A 23819-nucleotide genomic window follows, 5' to 3' on the forward strand; every position below is an offset into this window, starting at 1 on the left:
CTAAATAAACATTAAACCAAAGGCACCAGTCCGTGTTGCGTCAAAAACAGCTGAAACATTCAGAAAGTGGTTATCTAATCTGCTGACACGAGTCTGGATGTTGGCCTGTGGAAAATACGAACTTTTATTCTTTTAATGGTAATCTAGCTTATGCAACTTGCCGAAAAAAAAAATTCAGAAAATCTCCCATATAAATGTGCGAGCCAGTCTAATGTCTGCCCTTAACGCGGAGAAGAATACCGTCAACGACATGTGTTGAGATGAGGCACGTGGAATGCCGTGGAATGTACACGGTAAGAAAAAAGTACCCAACGGCCAGTTCACTTTTACGTACTTTTGAATAGTTTGTCTCCTTTTCTCCTACTAATGTTGTCAAAAACGGACGAGCAAAACCACCCAACAGGGGTAGTAAAGTGTGGGAACCCAACGTTGAGTATAATCATATTTAACTACTGTGGGGTACAACTAACTTACTTTTGGTTAAAAAGCCAGTGGAAAATTCCATACGAACTGCACACAAATAAATGAAAATTACTTTGACCCGCTTTACCTACTTTTGGGTTCCTGCACTATAGTGCCGAGATGAGTGAAAAGAACTTAATTTTGGGTACTTTTTTCTAACCGTGTATATTGTCGGAGCTGCAGCGAAAATGGAGAGACGCGAAGTAGCAACGACGGCTAGCCGAGTGAAAGAGAGGGGCATTACTATTGTGATGCGGATATCCTGGCTAGAGGTGAGTAAGATAGGTTTGGTGGGTAAAACCCAGCCCTGTAATAATGGTAACGTTTGGTTATGCAATTACGTAACCAAAAATATTCGGAACAAAAAATGTTCGTTCGCTCTTTGTATTGTACTGTTATTATGTTGTTCGTAATCATAAAAACTCCACTCACGAGGTCCTGCATGCGTAAAGTATTGCTGCATTTGTGCTCGAAAGCAATTGGCTTTTTGAAACTTCCGTTTTACTATAAATAAAACAACATACACACATTCACATACACACATTCACATACACACATACAGACATTTTCTGATCTTATCGAGCTGAGTCGAATGGTATACCCTCCGGACCTCAGATCGAAAGCCGGTTTTTCTAAGCAATAGGGTACACACTTAGAAAATATCTCCGACTTCGGTAATTATTTTACCGAAATCTCAACCGCTGAGCGGTCGGTAATGTTTTCGGTAAATTTTAGAATTACCGAACTGTCCGTAATTCTGATTGAAAATCAGCTGTCAAAATGATACGAAAAGATCGGTAAAGTTTACTGAACTAATTGTAAAACTAAATTACCGAACATATTGTTAATTTCAAAAGCCCGTGGGAATAAAATTGGGTTCTCAATAAAATAAAACAAAACACGTAATTATGAGTTTGAATTAACGTATTTAATTTTGTTTTGTATTGGATGCGTTTTCGTTATTTGGGATACATTTTTTTTTTTTGTAAATTCATTCATTCAGAAACAGGTGAAAATGTAGAAAATCGTTGGATAAATGATTAAAGAGAATGCAAAAATTTAGCTCCCGTGGTGCTCAGAGTAGCAGTATGCAAAACAGATCCGCGAAGAAAAAGAAAAAACTGCCTGTCAGTTGGAGCTGGTTGGACATTGAGCACAGTAAATGTCTCAAGAAGTATGTTGAACGCAAGTTTCAATTCTGCCAGAACCGGAATGGACCATTCGCTCCAGCGAATAACGCAATCTTCGCTGTTTTTCAACGGCTCTCCTCTTACGTACAAAACAGGAATCATCGATGCAGTTTGCGGAGGGTCATCGTCCATCTGAATTAATTATATTAAGATTTATTTTAATTTTTGTTTAGATTTTCAATTTGTTTACCTGTACCCACTCTATGATGCCCGATAGCGGGTTATTCTTCATGTTATTCTTACTTGTAGTATCTTGCTTTCGCTTTGATCCTCTTGACGGATTTTTCGACCGAATTATCGACAACGCTCGAACGAAATCTGTAAATAAATTGATTGTTTCAAGCTATTGAATATTTTCTAACGTTGTTAATTAATTTCCGAGATAATTTCTTACCATTTTGTAATTCTTTGAACTGATCCGAATGGTGCTCCAAAACTGCGAGTTCGATTGGTTCCCAATATTCACAGAAAGATGTTGATTCAGGTTTGATTTTGGCGTAATCCAGGCTTATCTGTAAGATGAAATGGTTAAAGTTTTACATCACTGTTGTAATTGTGATTGCCTATTGACTGGTGCTTATTATATTATTAAGATGCCTTAAAGATTTAAGATGAAAGAAAAAAGGGACCAATCATCGTTGATCGGTTCTCTTCATCGATTTCTCTTTTGCGAATAACGTGACTGCAAATTTGGATGAACATTTCAATAGGTCCTATCTGCATTGATCGAATCTTTTCATCGACTTTCTCTTTTGATAACAACAGCAAACAGATTTTGTGCTATATTTACCGCATATTTTGATAAAGGAGGCTCTTATCTAGTGTCCAACACATAAATCACAATAGGGAATGTTTTTGCAGCTTTTTTCTTTTCTTTGTTTTGGTGATTTTTAACAGATTGGCTAGTTCATCACCTTTGTTTTTACAGCTGGAACGATGGAGAAAATCGATCAACTCAGATAGGACCTTACGAAATGCAATTGCATTTGCATTTTTTGTGTTGTTGCTCCGAGAAAGTCGATTTAGATAATCGATCAACAAAGATAGGGCCTTTTTAAATGTTACGAAGCATGTCTAGATAAACATTTCAAAAAGTCCTATCTACGTTGATCGGTTCTCTTCATCGACTTTCTCTTTTGATAACAACGGCTTTTCAGACGAATTTATTGCTATTTTTGCCACATAGTTTGATAAAGGAGATTCTTATCTAGCGTCCAAAACATCAATCGGAACAGCGAATGTTTTTGCAGCTGATTTATTAACGAAAGAGAAAAGTCAATGCAGAGAATCGATCAATGCAGATAAGACCTTCTGAAATGTTCATCTAGATTAGGCAGCATCTCAAGAAGCAAGCGATGCAGTAAGCAACGTAACTCTGGGAAACGGTATGAGAAGGAAACGTCAACAGAAACAGAACATAAACAAATTTCTTTTCTTCAAATACCTAACGAATAGTGATCACGAAAAAAAGTTGGGATGTAGTCACTGTAATTTGTAATTTGTATATTTATTCGTGACGTGACCTATCACTTAAAAAACTTATCTTAAGGTAAAGTTTGTCAACTGATATAAATACAAATTACTGTACCGACATCCAAACTAACTGTGCCTTTAAAAGATGACTATATTCTTACCAGTTCTCCATTGTAAGCAGTTAATACCGGAAAGTCTTTCAAATAGTTGCTGAATGTGTTTTCGCCGTCTTCAGAACGAGAAGCTTCACGATCGTTGAATGTCGCTTTCCATAACTCCACCACACGGAACTTGTTTGCTCAATTTGGGACAGTAAATTTCAACTCCTGAATCTGATGAAAAAAAACGTAAGAAAAATGAATTTCCAACTAACCCGAAATAAACAGATTTTCAGGTCTACCAGCAATTTGATAGCTTGAAGGCAAGGCTCTTCGACTGCAGAAGCATTCTCTTCCTGATGATTAACCTTTGGTTGCTCAATCCGACGCCGTTTGATAACTCGTTCGTCTGATTTCCTCGCCAAATATTCCATGCGATAGTGAATTCGACCAGCATGTCGATTTATTCCGCGAGCATGTGCATGGAACCAAAGTGCCTAAAATAAATGTATGCATGAAAATGTTGATAAAGGGTGATACGGTCAAAATTTGGTCAAGGGAAAACGCGTGTAAATCGGTGAAATCGTTTATTTAAAAAATCAAATTAAATTTCTTTTTCAAGTTCAATTAGTATAAAATTCAGGAAAAATATTCAGTTAGGCTTCCGCTTTTCCAAATCCGAATTGCCGGGCCTTACGCTTGACCCCTGCCATCAGATTTTGTACAGCCACCTTGTCCACCTTCTTCGCCGCAGAAAGCCAGTTTGCCTTGGACTGCTGCTCGCCCTTAGCAGTTTTTTTTTGTCTTCTTTAGGTGCCGCTTGACAATAGCCCAGTATTTCTCAATTGGGCGGAGCTCTGGCGTGTTGGGAGGGTTCTTGTCCTTGGGAACCACCTGCACGTTGTTGGCGGCGTACCACTCCATGGCCTTTTTACCGTAATGGCAAGATGCCAAATCCGGCCAAAACAGTACGGAACAACCGTGTTTCTTCAGGAAAGGCAGCAGACGTTTATTCAAATACTCTTTCACGTAAATTTCTTGGTTGACAGTCCCGGAAGCTATGAAAATGCTGCTTTTCAAGCCACAGGTACAGATGGCTTGCCAAACCAGATATTTCTTTGCGAACTTTGACAGTTTCATGTGCTTGAAAACATCTGCTACCTTTCCCCTTCCTTTTGCCGTATAAAACTCCTGTCCCGGAAGCTGCTTGTAGTCGGCTTTGACGTAGGTTTCGTCGTCCATTACCACGCAGTCAAACTTCGTCAGCATCGTCGTGTACAGCCTCCGGGATCGCGCTTTGGCCGTCGTATTTTGTTTATCATCGCGATTTGGAGTCACTACCTTCTTGTAAGTCGATAGTCCGGCTCGTTTTTTGGCTCGATGCACGGTTGTAGACGATACACCCAGCTTATTTGCGGCATCTCGGAGAGAGAGGTTAGGGTTTCGCTTGAAACTACCGGCAACTCTCTTTGTCGTCTCAGTGGCTTCCGGTTTTAGATTGCCCCCCGATCCAGACTTCCTGGCTGTCGACAAACGTTCCCCAAACACTTTAATTACATTTGTAACGGTTGATTTGGCAGCTTTTAGCGATTTTGCCAACTTTGCGTGCGAGTAGCTCGGATTTTCGCGATGCGCGAGCAAAATTTTGATACGCTGCTCTTCTTGCTTGGACGGCATTTTGACAACTGAAGAGTGAATTCCAAAATCAAAATAGGAGCAACATTCTACACACACACACCTTCAAAATGAGGGGTGTTCAGGTTTTTTAAATGCAAAATTGAAAGAAATACGTCAAGTTGATATTGACCAAATTTTGACCGTATCACCCTTTATGCAGCCAAAACCATAATGATAATGATAATGATATAAAACCAGTTGGATCGTCAGAGGAATTACTCCTTCCGCTAAATCATGCATTCCATCCAGAGCAAAGTTATCAGTAATGTGGAAATATTGTAAATCGTTAAAAACAGATCCTGAACATTTTAGCCCACATTCTTTAGGAGTTATTGATCCATTCTGCACCAAAGAAAGATGTTGGTCATACCAGTCTTTATCTTTGAGGGCATGCTCTGAAAATGGATCTTCATGAAACTTTTTTCTGGTTATTTGGCATATTTTGCAAAATAAATTAGCACTTGGGCTAAGTAAGCCGAAAACGTCGTGAACTGCCAACGTATCACCGCAAAATATGGTCATAACTGCTTTCAGCATAAATTTTTCGGTTCCATAATAAACTTCGATTCCTTCTTCTAGTGCCTTTAAATCGGAAATCAATGGTTCGAGGATTCTGGCATATCCGTTTTTCTTCACATCGATGCTCGTGCAATGCACTAGTGGGAATACCGTCCTTGTGGAGCTATTCCACTTTTCTGGAAAATTCTGGATTTTGAAGCTAAAGTTCGAAACTTTATTAATCCCCGCTCTTGAGCTCAAAGCGTTGCCAAGTTCAACGTCATCTTGATAGATACTTAAACGAACGCAATTAGGGAATTTTTGAAAATATTCGTTGGTTTTGATCGTTTCGCCGGAGTGGAAAGAGCTGTATTCGGTTACACATGGAATGCTCTCGGACGACAAAAAAGCCTCTTCCAGATGCTTCCGATTCTCCGGATTCCGAAAAATCAGCTTTAAAGTATCTATCAGGCTGATATATGATGCAGTTTCGTTTACCAGGATTGTTTTAGGCACAGAATTGATGTGGCAAACATCTTCTCGACGGTTCAACAAAATATCCCTTGAAACCGGAGCTGATACTGATAATTCATTCAGAAACTTTTTCTGTTTTTGAAAAGTGTTAACCTGATCAAACAGTTGATTTAGTTGAAACAAGTTACGCAAGGAAACAGTTTGTTCTGAATTGAGAAACAAATTTTGGGAGTTCAAAAACTTCAGAGTAGTTGCCTCTAAGTACTCCGTTACATTCTTTACAACTGCTTCACACGTTTTTGTAAATTCTGATATTTGAGACTGTGGGAGTCCAACATCGTACGTTATTTTGCAAATGCTGATGTTAATTATCCTTTTAATTTCATTGAGCGAGATGTTGGGATCCAAATCTTCATTGTTTGCATCTGTCGTATATTCCGGTGGCAAGATTGAATGATTCATATTGTTTTGAATTTGAGGTTCTTGGCTCTGAGACTTTTGGCGAGTGCAAGCTGGATGTTTTTCTAAAATATGCCGTTTAAACGCATACAAGCTTCCGTAACGGGAGCCGCAATGATTAAAAGTGCAATCAAAATACACCTGAGAAGGATTGAGTTCATTTTTCCGGATATGTTCAGTGATGTGACGCTGCAAACCGGAAACGTAATTTGGAACTTCAGCCCCGCACAGAAAACATTTAATTGCAATCTTAAAGGAAGAACTTTTAGACAAATGCAAGTGTATTACTTACGGAAAATGTGTACCAGACGTTCATCCAGCTGATGCAGATCATTAAATACCGCTTCCATGTTTTTTTCACTGTTTTTTCCCTTTTATTTAAAAAAGAAACTTCTCGAAGCAGCAGTTGACGTGAAATATGAAAATTAAAATGGTTGACAAGGTAAAGCTGAGTTACGGATAGTTCGGTAAAACGTTGTCCTAATTTACAATATTTCGGTTAAAAAATTACAGTGTACGGCAATTAAAAAGTTTTACAATATTTTCGGTGAATTTTAGACGAATTTCGGTAAAGCAAAAGATTACCACAACATTATGCCTATTTTTAAAGGTTTTTCGGTAAAATTTGATAAAACTACCGAAAGAATTGTTATTTTTGCTGTTACCGAATAGTTTCAGTAAAAAAAAAATACCGAAGTCGGAGATATTTTCTAAGTGTGTAGAGAACTACTTCGGCCTAATCGCCCATTTTGAGCCTATCGTGCATCACTAAATTTTTCCATGATTTCTGAGTTAACAAGTCAATTATGAGTTTGGTACGATACTTTAGTTAATAAGCTACCGAACGAAGTCAATGAGAACGCGTGATATGAAGGTTTGCACCTATAATTCACAAAAACAAAAGCAGCGCTCCGACCGAATCAATTTTTATCTTCATCCGATAGCCCGAAGTGAATTCATTTGCGTTCCAATGGCGTTTCAATGCGTTAGGCCGAGTTTAGAATCCGTAGGCCGAGTTTGGCGTCAAGAAGCAGTGTTAGACTTTTGACAATATCTCAACGATTGGTTCCTCTTTATCAAATCTTACGGTACGTACAGAAAGGTAAATATATTTGGAAGCCATCAGTAATTATAACATTCCGTTTGGTGCTAAACTGCACTAGATTAAGAAAGACTAAGGCGGGTTGTGCTTAATAGGCCGAAATTGGGGTAGTTAACCCTATGTATGCTATACAATTGTATGTAAGAAGGGTGAAAAATTCACACAATAATATAAATTTAAAATCATGAAATTGAATTGCAGATGCTTTGCAAAAATAAAACGTTTGCTTTCAAACTTCAATAAGGCAACTTAATCTTCCTCTTAATTTAATGAATGTACTCAAACATCGCTCATTAAACCCACATTGGTAGCGATATAGGATTATACGACTAATTAAGCTCAAGCCGACAGAAAATTGTCCGCTTACTTGCTTGAGTGAGTCCTAGAAAGCATTACCACCGCATATTACCTTGCTGTTAAGCCGGCTCCCCTTCTTAACATGTGGCGTTTGATCCCAGCAACGAAGCATATGTAAGTTTCGTTCCCCACAGCCCTGATTGTAATCTTTCATTTTATCCTGGGGTAGGTACTTCATATTTCCAGATACTCACATGTGCTTATGCGGCGTACCGAGTCCACGAAAGCATTAGATCATAACGTGCTGGGAACATCAAACAACTGTGTTCTACTCTCGGTTATCTTCGTGTGATGTTCAAGAGATTGATAAATGCTCCAAACGTAGGTGGGATCCTTACTGACGTGGGATGTTTTTGCGATTAGAAGCGATAGCTTCTCGGCCTTCAAGCGCTCGAAGCAGTAATCAATCCACGTGTCTTTTAACTACACGGCACAGTACGACACATATGGGCAACTGTGTAGCCACTCTTCAAATGTGTTGAATGGTTTGTTAGCTCTCGATGGTTGTTATGGTAATCCGGATGTGGAAAAAAATCTACTTTGTATTCAATACTGCTGTAGCATCTATCCATATCAGAGTTAGACAATGGATATTGGAAATGCTGCATTCCGTTCGTTACTGAGCTTAAATGACAACCAATCAATTATTCAGCTCGATGGTTGGAAAATAATCCTGGCTGGATGCGGCACGTCATTCACTAAAGTGCCCCTTCTGAAAAAGGTATTCTCAAATGGATTCCACGTTTAGTTGAAAATGTCACATAAGATACATATGTGTTTCTGAATGGTTATAAAATCAATCTTTAAATTTTACCTTTCTATCTGACATTAGTTTCATCACAGCGTGCATATGGGACATTTTGCATCAGTGCTTGCAATTTATCAATTTTTATATTTATAAAATGGGTCAGAGCAAGCGGGAAACTTTTTTCATGCCAGTGCACACTGGGCCAAAATGAAATCTAGCGGAGCAGAATTAATAACACCGAAACCACAGACAAACAGACGTAAGTCTTCATTGTGTGTATTCGTTCATGCAGTTAACGGTTGATTTGAATATTATCAGTTCCGCGAACTACTCGCCGCAGCGCTGGCATCGGATCACTTTGACGTTTATATATATTCTATAGAACTTCTATGCAATATTGTTTACGAGTTAGCGAGCAAGCTTATTTTCCGCGAGAAGCCAGAGAGATGTCGTTACTGAGGTTATATGTTTTGAGATACTATGTTTTCAAGAACAAGTTTTTCTAAGAGTTACGTCTGTTTGTCTGTGCCGAAACGAAGCATTTCCGCGACTTGGTGTCTCCGTTAAAGTTTCTCATCATAATAAGGACCATTTATTGACATAAACAAATAGTTCAAATCTCTTCCGCAAAGATGGCGCCATAATCTAACTTCTTTCTCTGACGTTTTGGAGACTTGATGTTTAACGCAAAGTTGTTTGCCTTGACGAAATAAACAACTCTTTTGAAGACGTAAAATTTCCACATAACAAGTTCCGAGTTAAAGAAAAAAAAATGTTGAAAATATGTTTTTTTCTTTCTGACAACCATATAGTGTTATATTTTTCTCTTATGCAAATGCATTAAATAAATAACTTTTGTGAAGAAACATACTGGTTTAAGCTTCAAATTTGAAAGATATTGTTGAAAAACCGAAAAAAACAACAATTTTTGAACTTTAATATCTCCTAAAGCGCAAAAAATCGCAACCTGACATTTTCAGTAATTAATACTCGATAAACAAAATATCAAAATTTTAAAGATGTATATTTTGATGTTTTTGGGATTTCATCATTTTAGTGGAGCATGTATCATTTCTATAACTTTTTTTAATGCATTGAAATGGCGTTTTGAAGACTTGACTTCTACAGCAAAGTTTTTTTTTATCTTGATAAAATAAACAACTCATCTGAAGAAGCCAAAACTCCACAGCCTACTGTTTTCGAGTTATATGGAATTACAGAAAAAATGTGAAAATAAGTGTTTTAATTTTAAATATCAGCAATTCCATAGAAAAAAGTTATAGTGGGTCTCAGAATTTCATGAAAATTGGTATAGTTCTTCCTTATCAAAAAATATTAGACTCGTGTTTTTTTATTGCGCCATTAGGGTGACCATTTCCGTGTTAGGGTGGTCCAAAAAATCATTTTTTTTTAATTTCTTTTTCTCTTGACCGATTTTTACGATTGACCCTTCAAATGAAAGATGTTTTAATGTAGTTTTAAGAAAAATTATGAAACACTCAGAAATATTTGATTTTGTAGGAAAAAAATATGTTACAAATGCTTTTTCTTGATTTTCACTGCGAGGGTCTTGAACAACTTCTTATTTTAGTATTTTTAATTGAAAGATCATTTAATTTTACATTACATATCACAAAATTAGCGATGTCAAAGAAGCAGTTTTGGAGATACAATTTTTTTAAAATAAAAAATTATTGTTCCGCAATATATGCACCACACGTGCATGGAAACGATGAAGACGCAAGGTAGTTCACAATGCGTCTCCATCGAGTCACAGCAGCTGTGACTAATGAAATCTATGAGTAACTTACAAGCTGGGTGCAACATTCAGTTCAGCCTGGAGGCTGTCCATAAACCACGTAGACCAATTTTTAAACATTGCAGATCCTACCTCCCCCCTCGAATACTTTACTAAAATTTTAAAATATTTTTACCGAGCGTATACTGTGGCTGGACTCCCCTCCCACATTGAAGTCTTCGTGGCTTTAAAACAGGCCCCAGTTTGACATTATTAATTTTGGTATCAAAATTCTGGGAGAAGTACTTAAATGCTACAAATAATGACGAGGTCGAAGAAAAATAAGTAAAACATGAAGCATTTATTTTCTTTAATTACAATTTCACACATTTTTCTTCCGTTGAAAATGAATACCGTTTGACAATAATGTACTTTTCGTTTTGAGGCTTAAAACTATGGAATGACTGTGTCCCCGAAATTTGGTTCATATGTATATAACGGTTTTTCAATTTTCTTTCCATTTTATTGTAATCGGATTCCGAAAAAACTGATAGTGTATTTTTGAATCTGGCTTAGAAATAGCCCATGAGTAAAGTTCTTGGGCCGTTGTTATATGGTGGCCTTGCAAACTCGCTTTCGCAGCGTTTCGTTTTAATACTCCTCCCAAAGCATCACAAGGGCCCTTTCCATGACAAGTTGCGAAAAAATTCCACTCGGCAGCAATGCCAAAATCTTTTTGCATGTTGCATAAATTAAAAGCGGTCATCTTATTTTTATATTGGCTTCCTGATCCATCTGAGAAAAAGTAAATTTGTTGTAAGCTTGGCAATTTACATTTTATGAACGCTAGACAATGCGTAAGAAATAAACGAACTGCGACATGATTATGTTTAGTGAAATCAGCAATTGCAATAAAACTAGTAAATTTCAAATCGTTAGATTCTTCGTCTTAAAAATAAATAGCACAAGGGCGTTCGCCCAATGAAAACCTTGAACTGCATCCTGCACAACGAAAGAATAATTCTCCGAAAAATCACAGATTATGATGCATTCTGTAGCTTTCAAATTGCTTTTGACGTGTTTCATGTAATTTGCCTGTTGCTCAGCTATAAAGTTATGCGGCAATAAATTGAATAATTTTTCTAAAAAAGTATCAATAAATTCCTGTGTGTCCATTTCAACTAAGTCCATAATGCATCTCTCTACTTGACGCCATTGTTTGAATTGTATTGATTCAACATGTCCGTTACTAAGAATAGTCATTAGTTCTGTGGCCAAAATTTGCGTTCCTGAACAATTTTTGCAACACTGCAGCCAGCATTGTTCACTTGGATTTTGACAAATTATTTTTTTAAACAAATCGTGATAGGAATCAACACCATCTGGGAGTGATTGTCTGCTTTGTAGTGTTTTAAAAATAAGTTTAACGTTCTGATGATATATACAAACGCATACGGTATGCGTGCCACTTGTCCCTGCCAAAATGCAGTGTTTCGGATGGTTACTGGCGAACATGGAAAATCCTATTTTAATATCAGGATATGTATTTTTAAAGATGGAGTACGCCTCCTGCAAGTTACACAAAACTAATCTTCTTTGTACGTAGATTTCGCCTTCATCATTTTTAGATATTAAATAATCTCTTTTCCCCGGACAAACACGACTTATATCGTCACTATTGTAAAAATCACGAACAAGCATTATCGTTGGTTCTACTAATGAAGCTCTGCTTAACCTCTTTACAGGCACCGACATTATTCCTTTCTCTTGTTGCAGTGCTTTTGCTTGGTTGGCCATATGTTGGGAAACATTGAACTCCTTCATAATTCTATATGTAGACCATCTTTTGGGAAGTGTGGTTGAAATCCTGTATCGCTGTCTCTTGTTTCTTTATACTTATCCTTAAGTTGTATAAGGAATTCATTTTCGTCCGACAAAGGTGCGTTGTAGGTGGTAACGATCGATTCAGAACTGGTTGTTTCCACTGATTCTGAAAATAAATATAAAAAAAATATAAAAAAAATGATTGATTATTAGAAGAAAAAAAACATACAAATGATTGATTTTTTATTATTTACCTTGGCAGGGAAAAGGAACCATTCTGGACGGTCCCGCAACGGAAATTGATTCAATGCTGGTTGCTTCGATGGACTCTGAAAAATGATTGCAAAAAAGAAGAGTTTAAGTTAGTAGTTAGAAGAAAAGAATTGAAATTTAAAGAAGAATCACATGAATTTTCAAATAACGTACCTGCAGCAGCGATTCTGGATGGTCCTGCAACGGCTTCTTCGGTCACGGCATCATTGGGTTCATATAGTTTGTGGTAGCATCGTTGGCAAATGAAGGAGCTACTCTCATCTATTTTAATCTTTTTTTCCACTGCATAATCGTACAATTTATTGGTGATTTTTCTGGCACATGAACTCAACATCCAAACATCACACATTGAACACTTACGTTTCATTTTTAGATATTCTTCAATTCAACTGTTCTAGTAGGAAACTTTGATTTCTAACTGATCATTTCTTTCATAACATTCGTTGTTTTATGTGAAGCATTATATCGTACCTACGAGTGAGTGATATACCTACGAGTCTAAGCTGTAACTCATAGGTATATCAGCTGTTCGCATGCAAAAAAATTTTGGTATTGCTACCGTGTGGCATTTTTTCGCAACTTGTCATGGAAAAGGCCCTATGGGAGGAGTATTGAAACGAAACGCTTTAAATCATTAGTCACAGCTGCTGTGACTCGATGGAGACGCATTGTGAACTACCTTGCGTCTTCATCGTTTCCATGCACGTGTGGTGCATATATTGCGGAACAATAATTTTTTATTTAAAAAAAATTGTATCTCAAAAACTGCTTCTTTGACATCGCTAATTTTGTGATACGTAATGTAAAATTAAATGATCTTTCAATTAAAAATACTAAAATAAGAAGTTGTTCAAGACCCTCGCAGTGAAAATCAAGAAAAAGCATTTGTAACATATTTTTTTCCTACAAAATCGAATATCTCTGAGTGTTTCATAATTTTTCTTAAAACAACATTAAAACATCTTTCATTTGAAAGGTCAATCGTGAAAATCGGTCAAGAGGTTCAGAAGTTATAAATTTTTGAAAAAAGACATTTTTGAAAAAAAAATGATTTTTTGGACCACCCTAACACGGAAATGGTCACCCTAATTGCGCAATAAAAAAATACGAGTCTAATATTTTTTGATAAGGAAGAACTATACCAATTTTCATGAAATTCTGAGACCCACTATAACTTTTTTCTATGAAATTGCTGATATATTGTTTAAATGCACACTATTCACGTATTCTGTTCTGGTTGGCAAACAGCTGTAAGCAGTGCTGAGATTTGTCATTGTCATTGACAGACTTTTGCACGATATTGACAAAATTATTTTTCACATAGTCAATGATAGAATTGATCCTCAAAAAAATCTTTGTCAAAATCTCATTCTTTTTTTCGTCAATGACAAAGATTCACCTGGTAACAGAAAGTGTAATTTCTTGCATTCTGAGACACATTATTGTTATCCAAGCGGTTCAGGACGTAGATGCTTATTCATTTTAATGGCTCCATGTAATTGTTTTGCTCAAGCCATTTAATTTCATTTCAAATTTAGCTAATAAACAAATCAGCACATGTTCGTCACTGACAAAAATGGTACTGACAATTGACATGGTTTGCCTTGACGATGACTGTTAGCTCAAACGAGTGACCAAAGCAGAATTTTGAGTATCACCGTGTGTTGTCGAAATTTTGCAGCACTGGCTGTAAGTATGCATCGAATACAACTTCTTGCTTGCCATCAAACAGCGCACCAAAGTAAATTTCAGAAAACTTTACAACTTTTAGGTATAACCGGTAAATTCGATCGACAGTTTCGAATTTAGTAGAAATAGAAAGTTTTAAGCAAGAAGAGAAGGTGACAATAACTTTTCAGGAAAATCCATTTAGCACAACGCTGGCAATTAAAGAGAAGCATGTTTTCCGCACAGGAAGACGAAAACTTTTGCGAATGTGCTCTTGTTGAAGTGGCCTGAAGAACATGAGACATTAATAATAGATACTAGTTAGCAGGAAACTTTCCTCGTTGCCAATGTGACAAGGTGATGGTGGTGGTGGTGGTGTTGGGTCTGGCGAAGATGGCAGTGGGTGGCTGCAAATGTGATGGTAAAGTTGTGTGCTAAATGGCATTGGCACTTCTGGAAAGGATGCAGACAAGAGGGTGCATAGTGCTAATTACGAGCTCAATAGAATTATCTGCACATATCTAATGTGCAGTTGGTTGTTCAGTTCTGTAGTTGTTTCGCTCAAAACACATGAATTTCTTCTAAGGAAAAGAAAGTTTTATTGAGGAAATAAATGGATTGTATGTTTTCAACCTGGGATTCTAAGGCTTGCGGCTAGCGAAGTAAGCCTCAAATGGTGAGTGTGGGTATGATGCTCATCCTAAGTAGGAAATCTTCATGAAAACCTTTACTATTTCCATCGATGTCGATCCATTTGCAATTGAACAGAAATTCATTCCAGTTTTTGAAAGGCAAATCAAGAATATTTTCTTTTCAAAATTCATGCCAGAAAATTGATTGCATCAAATGAATAAATAAAATAAAAACATCAAAATTTAAGAACACTACAAAATTTATGATTTTGTATTTGTATGAATTAAAAAAAAAATAAAAATGCATCGAAATAAATTTCAACACAAATCAGTTTCAATGAACAGAGGTCTTGAAAATGCCAATAATCGCATATTAGTCCCATATGGATTTTCGTCAATTTTGTAATAAAAACGCATAATTTGCATCTACTTTCATATTATGCGATAAAACTCTAGGCATTGATCATGAAATATGGGAAAACAACATAAAGTTGCCGTCGATGGATTCTTCAGCTTTTTGAAGTTTCAATGAAAAACTGTTGTGATCTCAATCTAAGTAATCCGCGAGTTCGTAGTAACCACTGTTAGTTTATTAGTCAAATAAAACTTTCATTCGTTTCCAAGAATTCCTCAAGATCTTTTATTTCATTGCATTTACAAGTGGTTTTGGGCCCAGAACACTGGACATAGCACAAGTTCAAGTTGAAGAAAAGTAGTTCCGGAGCTCCCACCATGTCAAGAAGCCCAATCCCGGAAGATCGGAACCATGGCGGAGGCAGTTCAACCGAAGGTGCAGGATCGGCAACGCAGAGGACCCATACTTTTGGAGACGGTGTGCGTGCAGGCGGAAGTGTGCGATCATTTGGCAATTCCATGAATGTTCCGGCCATTGAGAAGCTGAAGGGACGGCAGAATTACACATCGTGGGCGTTTCTCATGAAGATGACGCTGATTAGAGAAGGGACCTGGAAAGCGGTCAAACCTGCGGAGGGACAGGAACCTGATCCGGAGCTGAGCGATCAAGCGTTGGCTACAATTTGCCTGAGTGTCGAGAGGAACATTTTTAGTATCGTGCAAAAGGCTACTACAGCATCAGATGCGTGGAGCAAGCTGCAGAAATCGTTTCAAGACAACGGGCTGATCCGAAGATTCGGTTTGCTGGACAAGCTGACCGGAGTGAAATTGGAAAATTGTAGCTGTGTTGAGGACTACGTTGACAAGTTTGTGTCCATCACGAATTATTTGAGCGATATCGGATTCGAGATGAACGACCAATGGCTGGCGTCACTGTTGCTAAAAGGACTGCCGCAATACTACAACCCAATGATCATGGCTTTGCAATAATCGGGAATCGAGTTGACGGCCGATCTCGTTAAGGCAACGGTACTTCAAGATGGGCAGTGGCCGCTGGACTGTTCTGGCGAAGGAGCATTCTATTCGAAGCAGAAGTCACGGCGTCCGAAGAGTGGAGCAGATAAGAAGGGAGGTACGTGCTTCAATTGTAACAAACCTGGGCATTACGCTGCCAAGCGTCCCCAGAAACAAAGTTCATCAAAGTCAAGAGGGAAGGCTCTGTGCGCTACGCTGGCGGTTGGTCGTGGAGATGAAGAAGACTGGTACTTTGACTCCGGAGCCACTTCGCATATGACGAGGACGAGGAAGAATTTTGTTAAGCAGGAAACTTTTGTACACTCTATCGAAACGGCAAACAACCAAACCGTGAAATCAACATCGAAAGGTCTGGTGAAGCTGGAGTTGCAAGAAGGTTTAATCAAAGTTCAGGATGTATTGCAAGTTCCGGATTTGGCAACCAACCTTTTATCGGTGAGCCGAACATGTAAGAAATGGCTGAGTGTAATTTTCACGGCTGAAACTTGCGAGGCTCGTGACGAGGAGCGTGATGTTATCGCTTCTGGAATCGAGACCGGAGGCTTATACCGACTGAACACGAAGAGACCGGAATCCTCTTACTAGATAACTGAGTCCAATATCTGGCACAAGAGGCTTGGGCATTTGAATCAAGGCAGTTTGCGGAAACTTGTCGCGATGATTGATGGCATGGATTTGAAGAATGAACTGAAAGTGGACTGCGTGGCATGCGCAAAGGGTAAGCATGCTCGAGACTCTTCTCTTTCTAGTTCATCCCGAGCAGAAGGTCTGCTAGACCTTTTACACTCCTATGTGTGTGGTCCAATCGAAGAAGCCTCGTGTGGAGGGAACCGTTTCATCGTTACCTTCGTCGATGATGCGAGTCGAAAGGTTTTCGTTTACTTCCTGGAATCAAAAAGCCAAGTAAAGGATGTTTTCGAAAGGTTCAAGGCCATGACGGAACGGCAAACTGGACGAAAGTTAAAAATATTGAGTTCTGACAACGGTAAGGAGTACATGGTGATGAAGAAAACATTGGAGCGAGACGGCTTTATTGATCAGACGTCCTGCCCCTATACCCCGGAGCAGAATGGTATCACTGAGCGCATGAACCGTACGCTCGTGGAGAAGGCGCGGAGTATGATCAATGAATCTAAAGAATTTAAAGATATTCGGTTCCAAGGCGATGGTCCATGTGCCTAAATCGAAGAGAAAGAAGTTTGATTCAAAATTCGTGGAAGGCATTTTTGTCGGGTACGCGGAGAATTCGAAAGGATATCGGATTTATCTTTCGGAGAACGATGACGTAGTAACCAGTCGAGATGTGATCATTATCAACGAAGGTCGAGCAGTGATGTCAACCGAGAAGCAGAAACCGGTGGAGTTCATGGAAATTGTCACCTGGATTGATGACATTTTAGATGTACCGGAACAACCAAACGTCAAGAATACTATCCCAGAGGAGCAAGATACGAAAGGACCGACTGAGCCTGATGATCTGATGGAAGGTCCGTCTAACGCTTGTATGGTTTCTGAGATTGAGCGTACTGATTCGTTGAAAGGTCCGTCCAACGCCGACTGGAGAGATGTACCTGCATCAGCGCTCCCACCGCAACAAGATAGACCAGCTGGTAATGAGCAGCGTGTGTTAAGGCGCAGCGGTCGGGAGCACCAAAACCCAGGCAAGTATTTGGATTTTGTATGTTTTAGTCCATAATCTGGCCCCGTTATTTCCCCACAGTGTGCGGACGAGCATATTGTTGTTGATGATCCCACGAGCTATCAAGAGGTGATGAAGCGTCCAAAACGTGAGCACTGGATTGCTCCCATGAAGGTGGAAATTCAAGCGCTTGAATAGAACGAGACGTGGACGTTGGCTGACATACCGGCCGATCGGAAGTGTATTCGCAACAAGTGAGTGTTTAAAACAAAGTGTGGACCGGATGGAGCAATTGAGCGATACAAGGCACGTTTGGTGGTCAAAGGATGTTCTTAGCGACCGGGAATCGACTACGACGAGGTTTATTCGCCGGTGGTCCGTTACTCCACCATTCGATATTTGCTGGCATTATCTGTGAAACACGACCTGGATGTGGAACAGATGGACGCAGTTACTGTATTCCTGCAGGGGAAGCTCAAGGACGAAATCATATATATGGATCAACCTGAAGGCTTCGTGAACAAAAGCGGCAAGGTGTGTCGGAAAGCACTCTACGGCTTGCAGCAATCCAGCAGGGTCTGGAACAGCCAGCTCGACGAGGCGTTAAAAGATTTCGGACTTACACGCTCGGATGTCGATACCTGCTTGTATTTCAAGTTAGAAGGAGGAAAGATGCTTTTTGTGACCATCTATGTTGATGACTCCCTCATCTTCAGCAACGACCCTCAGATGAAAATCAAGCTGAAGAAATTTTTGAATACCCAACATGAAGGACATTGGTCAAGCGAAATTCTTCTTGGGACTGAGAATATCCAGGGATAAGCGAAATGGTAAGCTGTGGCTTGACCAGCAGCATTATGTGGAGAGCATTCTCCAACGGTTCAACATGGCGAACTGTTGTCCAGTTTCGACTCCGGCTGAACCTAGCTTGAAGTTCCACAGTAAGATGTCACCAAGCACACTAGACGAAACTCAAGCGATGAAAAATGTACCGTTCAAGGAGGCAGTTGGCTGTTTGACGTACTTAGCACAAGCGACGAGGCCTGATATAAGTTTTGCTGTCAATCAGGTCAGCCAATTTTGCAGTAATCCTGGACAATGCCATTGGACTGCTGTAAAACGGATCATGAGGTACCTAAAGGGCACAACTGGACACCGGCTTCAGTATTGCAGGCAGGAAGTTTCCCAATTGGTCGGCTATTCAGATGCGGATTGGGGAGGAGATCTCGACACGCGAAAATCGACGAGTGGATATGTGTTCACGTTCATGGGCGGAGCAGTTTCGTGGAACGTGAAACGACAGCCGACAGTTGTACTCTCATCGTGTGAAGTCGAATATTTGGCGCTTTCAAGGACCGTGCTGGAGGCTCTCTGGTGTCAGTATTTTCAATCGCAAATTTTCGGGCAGCAAGTCATTTCAATTCGATGTGACAATCAATCCGCTATCTACGTGGCGCAGAACCAAGGATAGCACGGTCTTACGAAGACTTTACCAAACATCAAACTGGAAGCTTTAAGAACATTAATAGGACCCGCAGCTTAGGAAGCTTTGTTGTGATATCAATCTAAGTAATCCGCGAGTTCGTAGTAATTACTGTTAGTTTGTTAGTCAAATAACACTTTTCATTCGTTTCCAAGCATTCCTCAAGATCAGACGTCTTTTATTTCACTGCATTTACAAGTAAAACAATACTAACAGGGTGGTGGACATCAGTGGTCATCAAGATGCTGGTTGTTCCCATTGACCAACAGAACCCAACGACATTAGAAACGGTACGAATATATAGACAGGCACCGTAAGCATGTTCCGACGCATCGCAAAACCCATGGAGTTCTACGTTGACTGGTGCAGTAGCGAGTGCTGCCCACCGAGGTACGGAGATTGAAGAAAGTGCATTTAGACTGCAACGAAAGGAAAGCCAGTGCTGCTGTTGATTTTCATCGAAATGATCATCCCAGGATGTGGACGTTCGCCAGAGAGATTGAACAAAGATTTTTGCTAGAACTATCACTGGTCCAATCAGCCCAAGTGCGCCTGGTGAATGTGTCAATTTGAGACCACTTGGGAACGGAATAGTGAAGCAGATCTGTTGATGGTGCCCATATCAGTCCAAGGGTTTTGATAGCCGATGGTGAATCCAACGCTAGAACAGCTCGTTCTTTACGTAGTTCGGGTGGTATGATCGAAAGGATGACCGGAAGATTGCAGCAGATTTCGTGCACCCGGAAGCGAAGCGATATCTCGTGTATGTCATCCTGTAACACAGGTCCTACCATCAGTGCCTGAATGAGCGATTCTCCGCTGTCCGTCCGACAAGAGACATTGAGCACTACCCTTAATTTAGTGGTTGTGCTATCAGTTTTTTTCGACGCCATGATGAGGCAGGTAGTACGACGGAAGAGTGTTGAACGTGCCCTCAATTTCACGCATATGGTAGAGCTGCAAACACTCAACAATAAATGCAGCGTACGCCTCCTTCAGTTTTGGGTTCGCTTCAAGACGAAGCTCAAGAGCATGGCATCTGCGAGTGGCTATTTCCTTAGAATTTCCGAGTTGAGACAGTACGTCGACTCGTTTCGGAAGGGTGACTGCGAATCTATCCAATTCGTCTCAAAAAGTGTTGGCAACGAAGTGTTTTTCACAGAAAGTTGTAACAGTTGGGGTACTCTCTGCCCAGCATTAATGAGACCCCCCTCTACACTGCCTCAGGGTCGGCATACACGTGTGACTATCGCGGCCAAGGAAACACTCAAATACTCTTAACACACCCCGATGAACTCTCACACAGGTCTCGTTTATTTCCCTAACTTTCCCACTTTCTTATCGGTTATCTCCTACCTTAGCCTTCACTAGTTCTTCCTTCGTCTTCCGTTGTCGATGGGGGCCCCCTTCTCCTCCGTTCCACTAAACCTTCACCTTCACTTTCTCCTTTCCTTTGCTTCTGTTCTTCGTCCCTCGGTTTCGACTGTGGGTTGTCCAGTCGATTCACCTCTTAACCCTTCACTCTCCTCTTTTCCTACGGGTGCTCCCACGGTACCGTTTGCCGAGCCGTTCGCGAACGGTATAACGTGTCCACGACGCTCAAGGCCGATCCACAATGGCGATGAACACGGACTAGTAAACGCGGCTGGTTCGCGCCGTAGACGGTAAACTACGGGGTCCTGTGGGCACAATAGGATAGCATGATGGCGGTTAATGATGAGGGCAATTCGGGTTTTGGCTTGAAGGAGTTTTTACCTGGATATTTCAGTAGGTTGGCTCCTCCTCCACTACTGATCGAGTTTCGCGCCTCAAGACTCGTGCAGACTAATAACTTTAACTCGAATAACAATCTATCACTATGATGTATATCACATTCGATTTGGGTTTGTCTAGCTTGGTTTTCGACTACCACTTTTGACTTTTGCCAGGCAATTGGCTAGCAACGATGGCGGGTGATTTCCTTGCGCTCTCGATCGTTGATCCATTCTCCTTCAGCCCAATTTCGCCCCATCATGGCCCCTTTTACACCACCTCCCGATGGCCTCCCAATCCTGCTGTCAGCGGCATCTGGCTGTGAGTAGCGGAACTTCGTGGAGTGTTTGCGTGCTGTCCAGTGGGTGGTGGGCGGTGTTGGCACTAATATTTGAATCCTTTCCTGGCATTCATAACATTTAAATCGAAACACTAAATTCGCGACAATCTCAACAATCTTAGACAGATAGACACACCACTGGTTACATAGTTTCTTCTTGAGAACGAATGCTAGGAGATCAGCAGTGCTCTATTTCCCAAAAACGAGCGATTTGATCATCGAGTGATTCTGTGCTGCACACGTGAGCCACTTTGAGTTGGTTACGGGAATGATAAAGTCCTACCGCACCGGATGCTACCCAGCAAAAAAAAAGTAAAAGGTTGTGTCCTAGACACGATCGCAGTATGACGTAGAACCACACAAAATTGATGTTTTTCATGCATTTTTGACTATTATACTTTATCTTAAAATTTTCAAGTATTTCAATGTTTCGGTTATGGTTAACTCAAAACAATTTACACATTTTTCTTGACAAATATCCATGTGAAATTCCACATTATTTTTATTTGACCACACATAAACAGAATCCACTCAGAAGTACACATGAAATTTATACGCGAATGAATAGTTTGTGTGGTCACGCATGGTTTTTATATGTACAAGTTAGAAAGTTTTGGTGTGGGAAGAAATTAAGGGAAAAACTTCTGATTTTACTAATGATTGTGATTTGTTTAAAATTTATTTCCCGGAAAAAAGTGATCGTCAAAATCTATGTCTTTTTCGGGTTATTGTTTGGGGGGGTCGGTTAGGAGAGGTATTTGAAGGGTGTGGGGGGGGGGGTGTTACGAGAGGTTGTTGATGGGGGAGGAAAAAAGTTGTTGATGAGTGGGGGGGGGGGTTAGGAGCTTTGGGCTTAGGATAGGTTGTTATGGGGGGGGGGTAGGATAGGTTGTTGAGGGGTGGGGGAGAGATTGTTGTGAAGGGGGGAGGGAGTTTACTTATTAATTTTCCTCAATGTGGTCACGCCGTGATCCACCTAATCCGCTGATATGGTCCAGCTTACTGTAGGACCAAGTGCCACGCCGTCCGAAGCGACAATGAGCAAAAGCATGACAGCAGCGCTGTTTTATATCTTTTCCGGTTCAGAACCTCATAGGATTTCCCGCAGTTTTTTATGAATGGGGCGGAGTAGAAAGTTTCTTTTGTGCAGAATATGTAAAAAAGGATGGACTTTGGATGTTAATATAATTGCATATATAGAGGTACCAGATATGTTTTACAGTCAGTTGTTGGTAATGCATCGAATGTATGTCTCCTATTAAGCAACATTTTTTTTTTTGATAATGTTGGCTCTGCATGTAAAAAAAAAATTGTTCATACATTATTAGGGTTTGCTTAAAATTTATTTCCCGAAAAAAAAAGATCGTCATAGTCCATGTCTTTCTCGGGTTATTGTTTAGGGGGAGGGGGAGGGGATTGTTGAGCGGGACGGGGTTTTACATGCACGTTTTTTCAAGTCTCATTCCTCATTGTGGTGGACACGCCGTGATCCACCTTTAGCCGCTGACCTAGTCCTGCTTGATGCAGGACCTAGTGCCACGCCGTCCGAAGCGGTAATGAGCAGAGGCAGTTAGTTTAGTTTAAATGATCTTTATTTCAGTTTAACTTGGACGATTACCATATAAATTTTTTTACTAAGTGATTTAATTGCTTTCTTCATCTTTAGGTATGGGCAAAATTCAAAATTTGTTTTACAGAATTAGTCCTAGACTTAGTACACGGTCGACCACCTTGGTGGGATTGGTTTGTTTTGTTTTTAGAATTTGAAGAGAAACTACTTAATACTACTATTGACAGCTTAAAACTAACCTACTCTACTATATACACTTAACCTACTATGTACAAATTGCTTATTAAAGCATGTTCAGAAAGATTGCATTTTTGAATAAATTTAGTTGTCATATCATCAATTTTGGAATCTACTTTGGGAATTTCTGCCTCTTGATGGAGGTCTGCTATTCTTGTGTCAAATGGACGATCTAGGATCATCCTCAACACTCTATTCTGTGCAACCTGGATTTTGTTCCTGTGGGTCTGAGCGCACGATTCCCACACCGGGGCGGCATAGAAGATCGCGGGGGCTATGATCTGTTTGTAAACAGCCAGTTTGTTTTGCCTTGAGAGGCGGGATCTGCGGCAAATGAGCGGATACAAACACCTAACCAAGGCGGAGCACTTAACTAGGGTTTTCTCTATGTGCGAGCGGAACAGGAGCTTCTCATCGAACAACATCCCGAGATAAGTAACATCAGTGGACCACTCGACCCTTGTACCATCCATTATTACGGTACAGGAGGGAGACGGTTTAAGTTTTGGCGATTGTCTGTGAAGGAACATGATCGCTTGGGTTTTCGAGGCGTTGATTTTGATTTTCCACGTGGTGGCATAATCAGTAAAGGTGTCAAGGCATCGTTGGAGCTTGTTCGTAATTTCACGAGGCATCCTACCCTTGACGGCTATCGCGGTGTCATCTGCAAACAGAAAGAACACGCAACCGTCTCCTAGAGGAGGGATGTCCGACGTGTAGATGCTGTAAAGCAGTG

At 40.0% G+C, this 23819-nt stretch overlaps 2 protein-coding genes across 2 annotated transcripts in view; one reads left to right on the top strand and one right to left on the bottom strand.

Annotated features, from left to right (window-relative positions):
• The window catches only part of LOC135698486 (protein sidekick-1-like), a 368678-nt gene that overhangs the window by 336287 nt on the left and 8572 nt on the right, over positions 1-23819 (top strand). The window lies entirely within an intron of this gene.
• LOC135698493 (uncharacterized) lies at positions 1503-3657 on the bottom strand. The gene is made up of 5 exons (XM_065218499.1): positions 3499-3657; positions 3287-3415; positions 2047-2164; positions 1843-1970; positions 1503-1784 (listed from the first exon to the last, which is right to left on the bottom strand). The coding sequence occupies exons 1-5, from the start codon at positions 3655-3657 to the stop codon at positions 1503-1505; spliced, it is 816 nt and encodes a 271-aa protein (XP_065074571.1).

Source organism: Ochlerotatus camptorhynchus, unplaced genomic scaffold (assembly GCF_037179485.1).
Source record: "Ochlerotatus camptorhynchus isolate MF236.1 unplaced genomic scaffold, CSIRO-AGI_Acam_v1.1 ptg000087l, whole genome shotgun sequence".
In the NCBI taxonomy this organism is placed as follows: Eukaryota; Metazoa; Arthropoda; class Insecta; order Diptera; family Culicidae; genus Ochlerotatus; species Ochlerotatus camptorhynchus.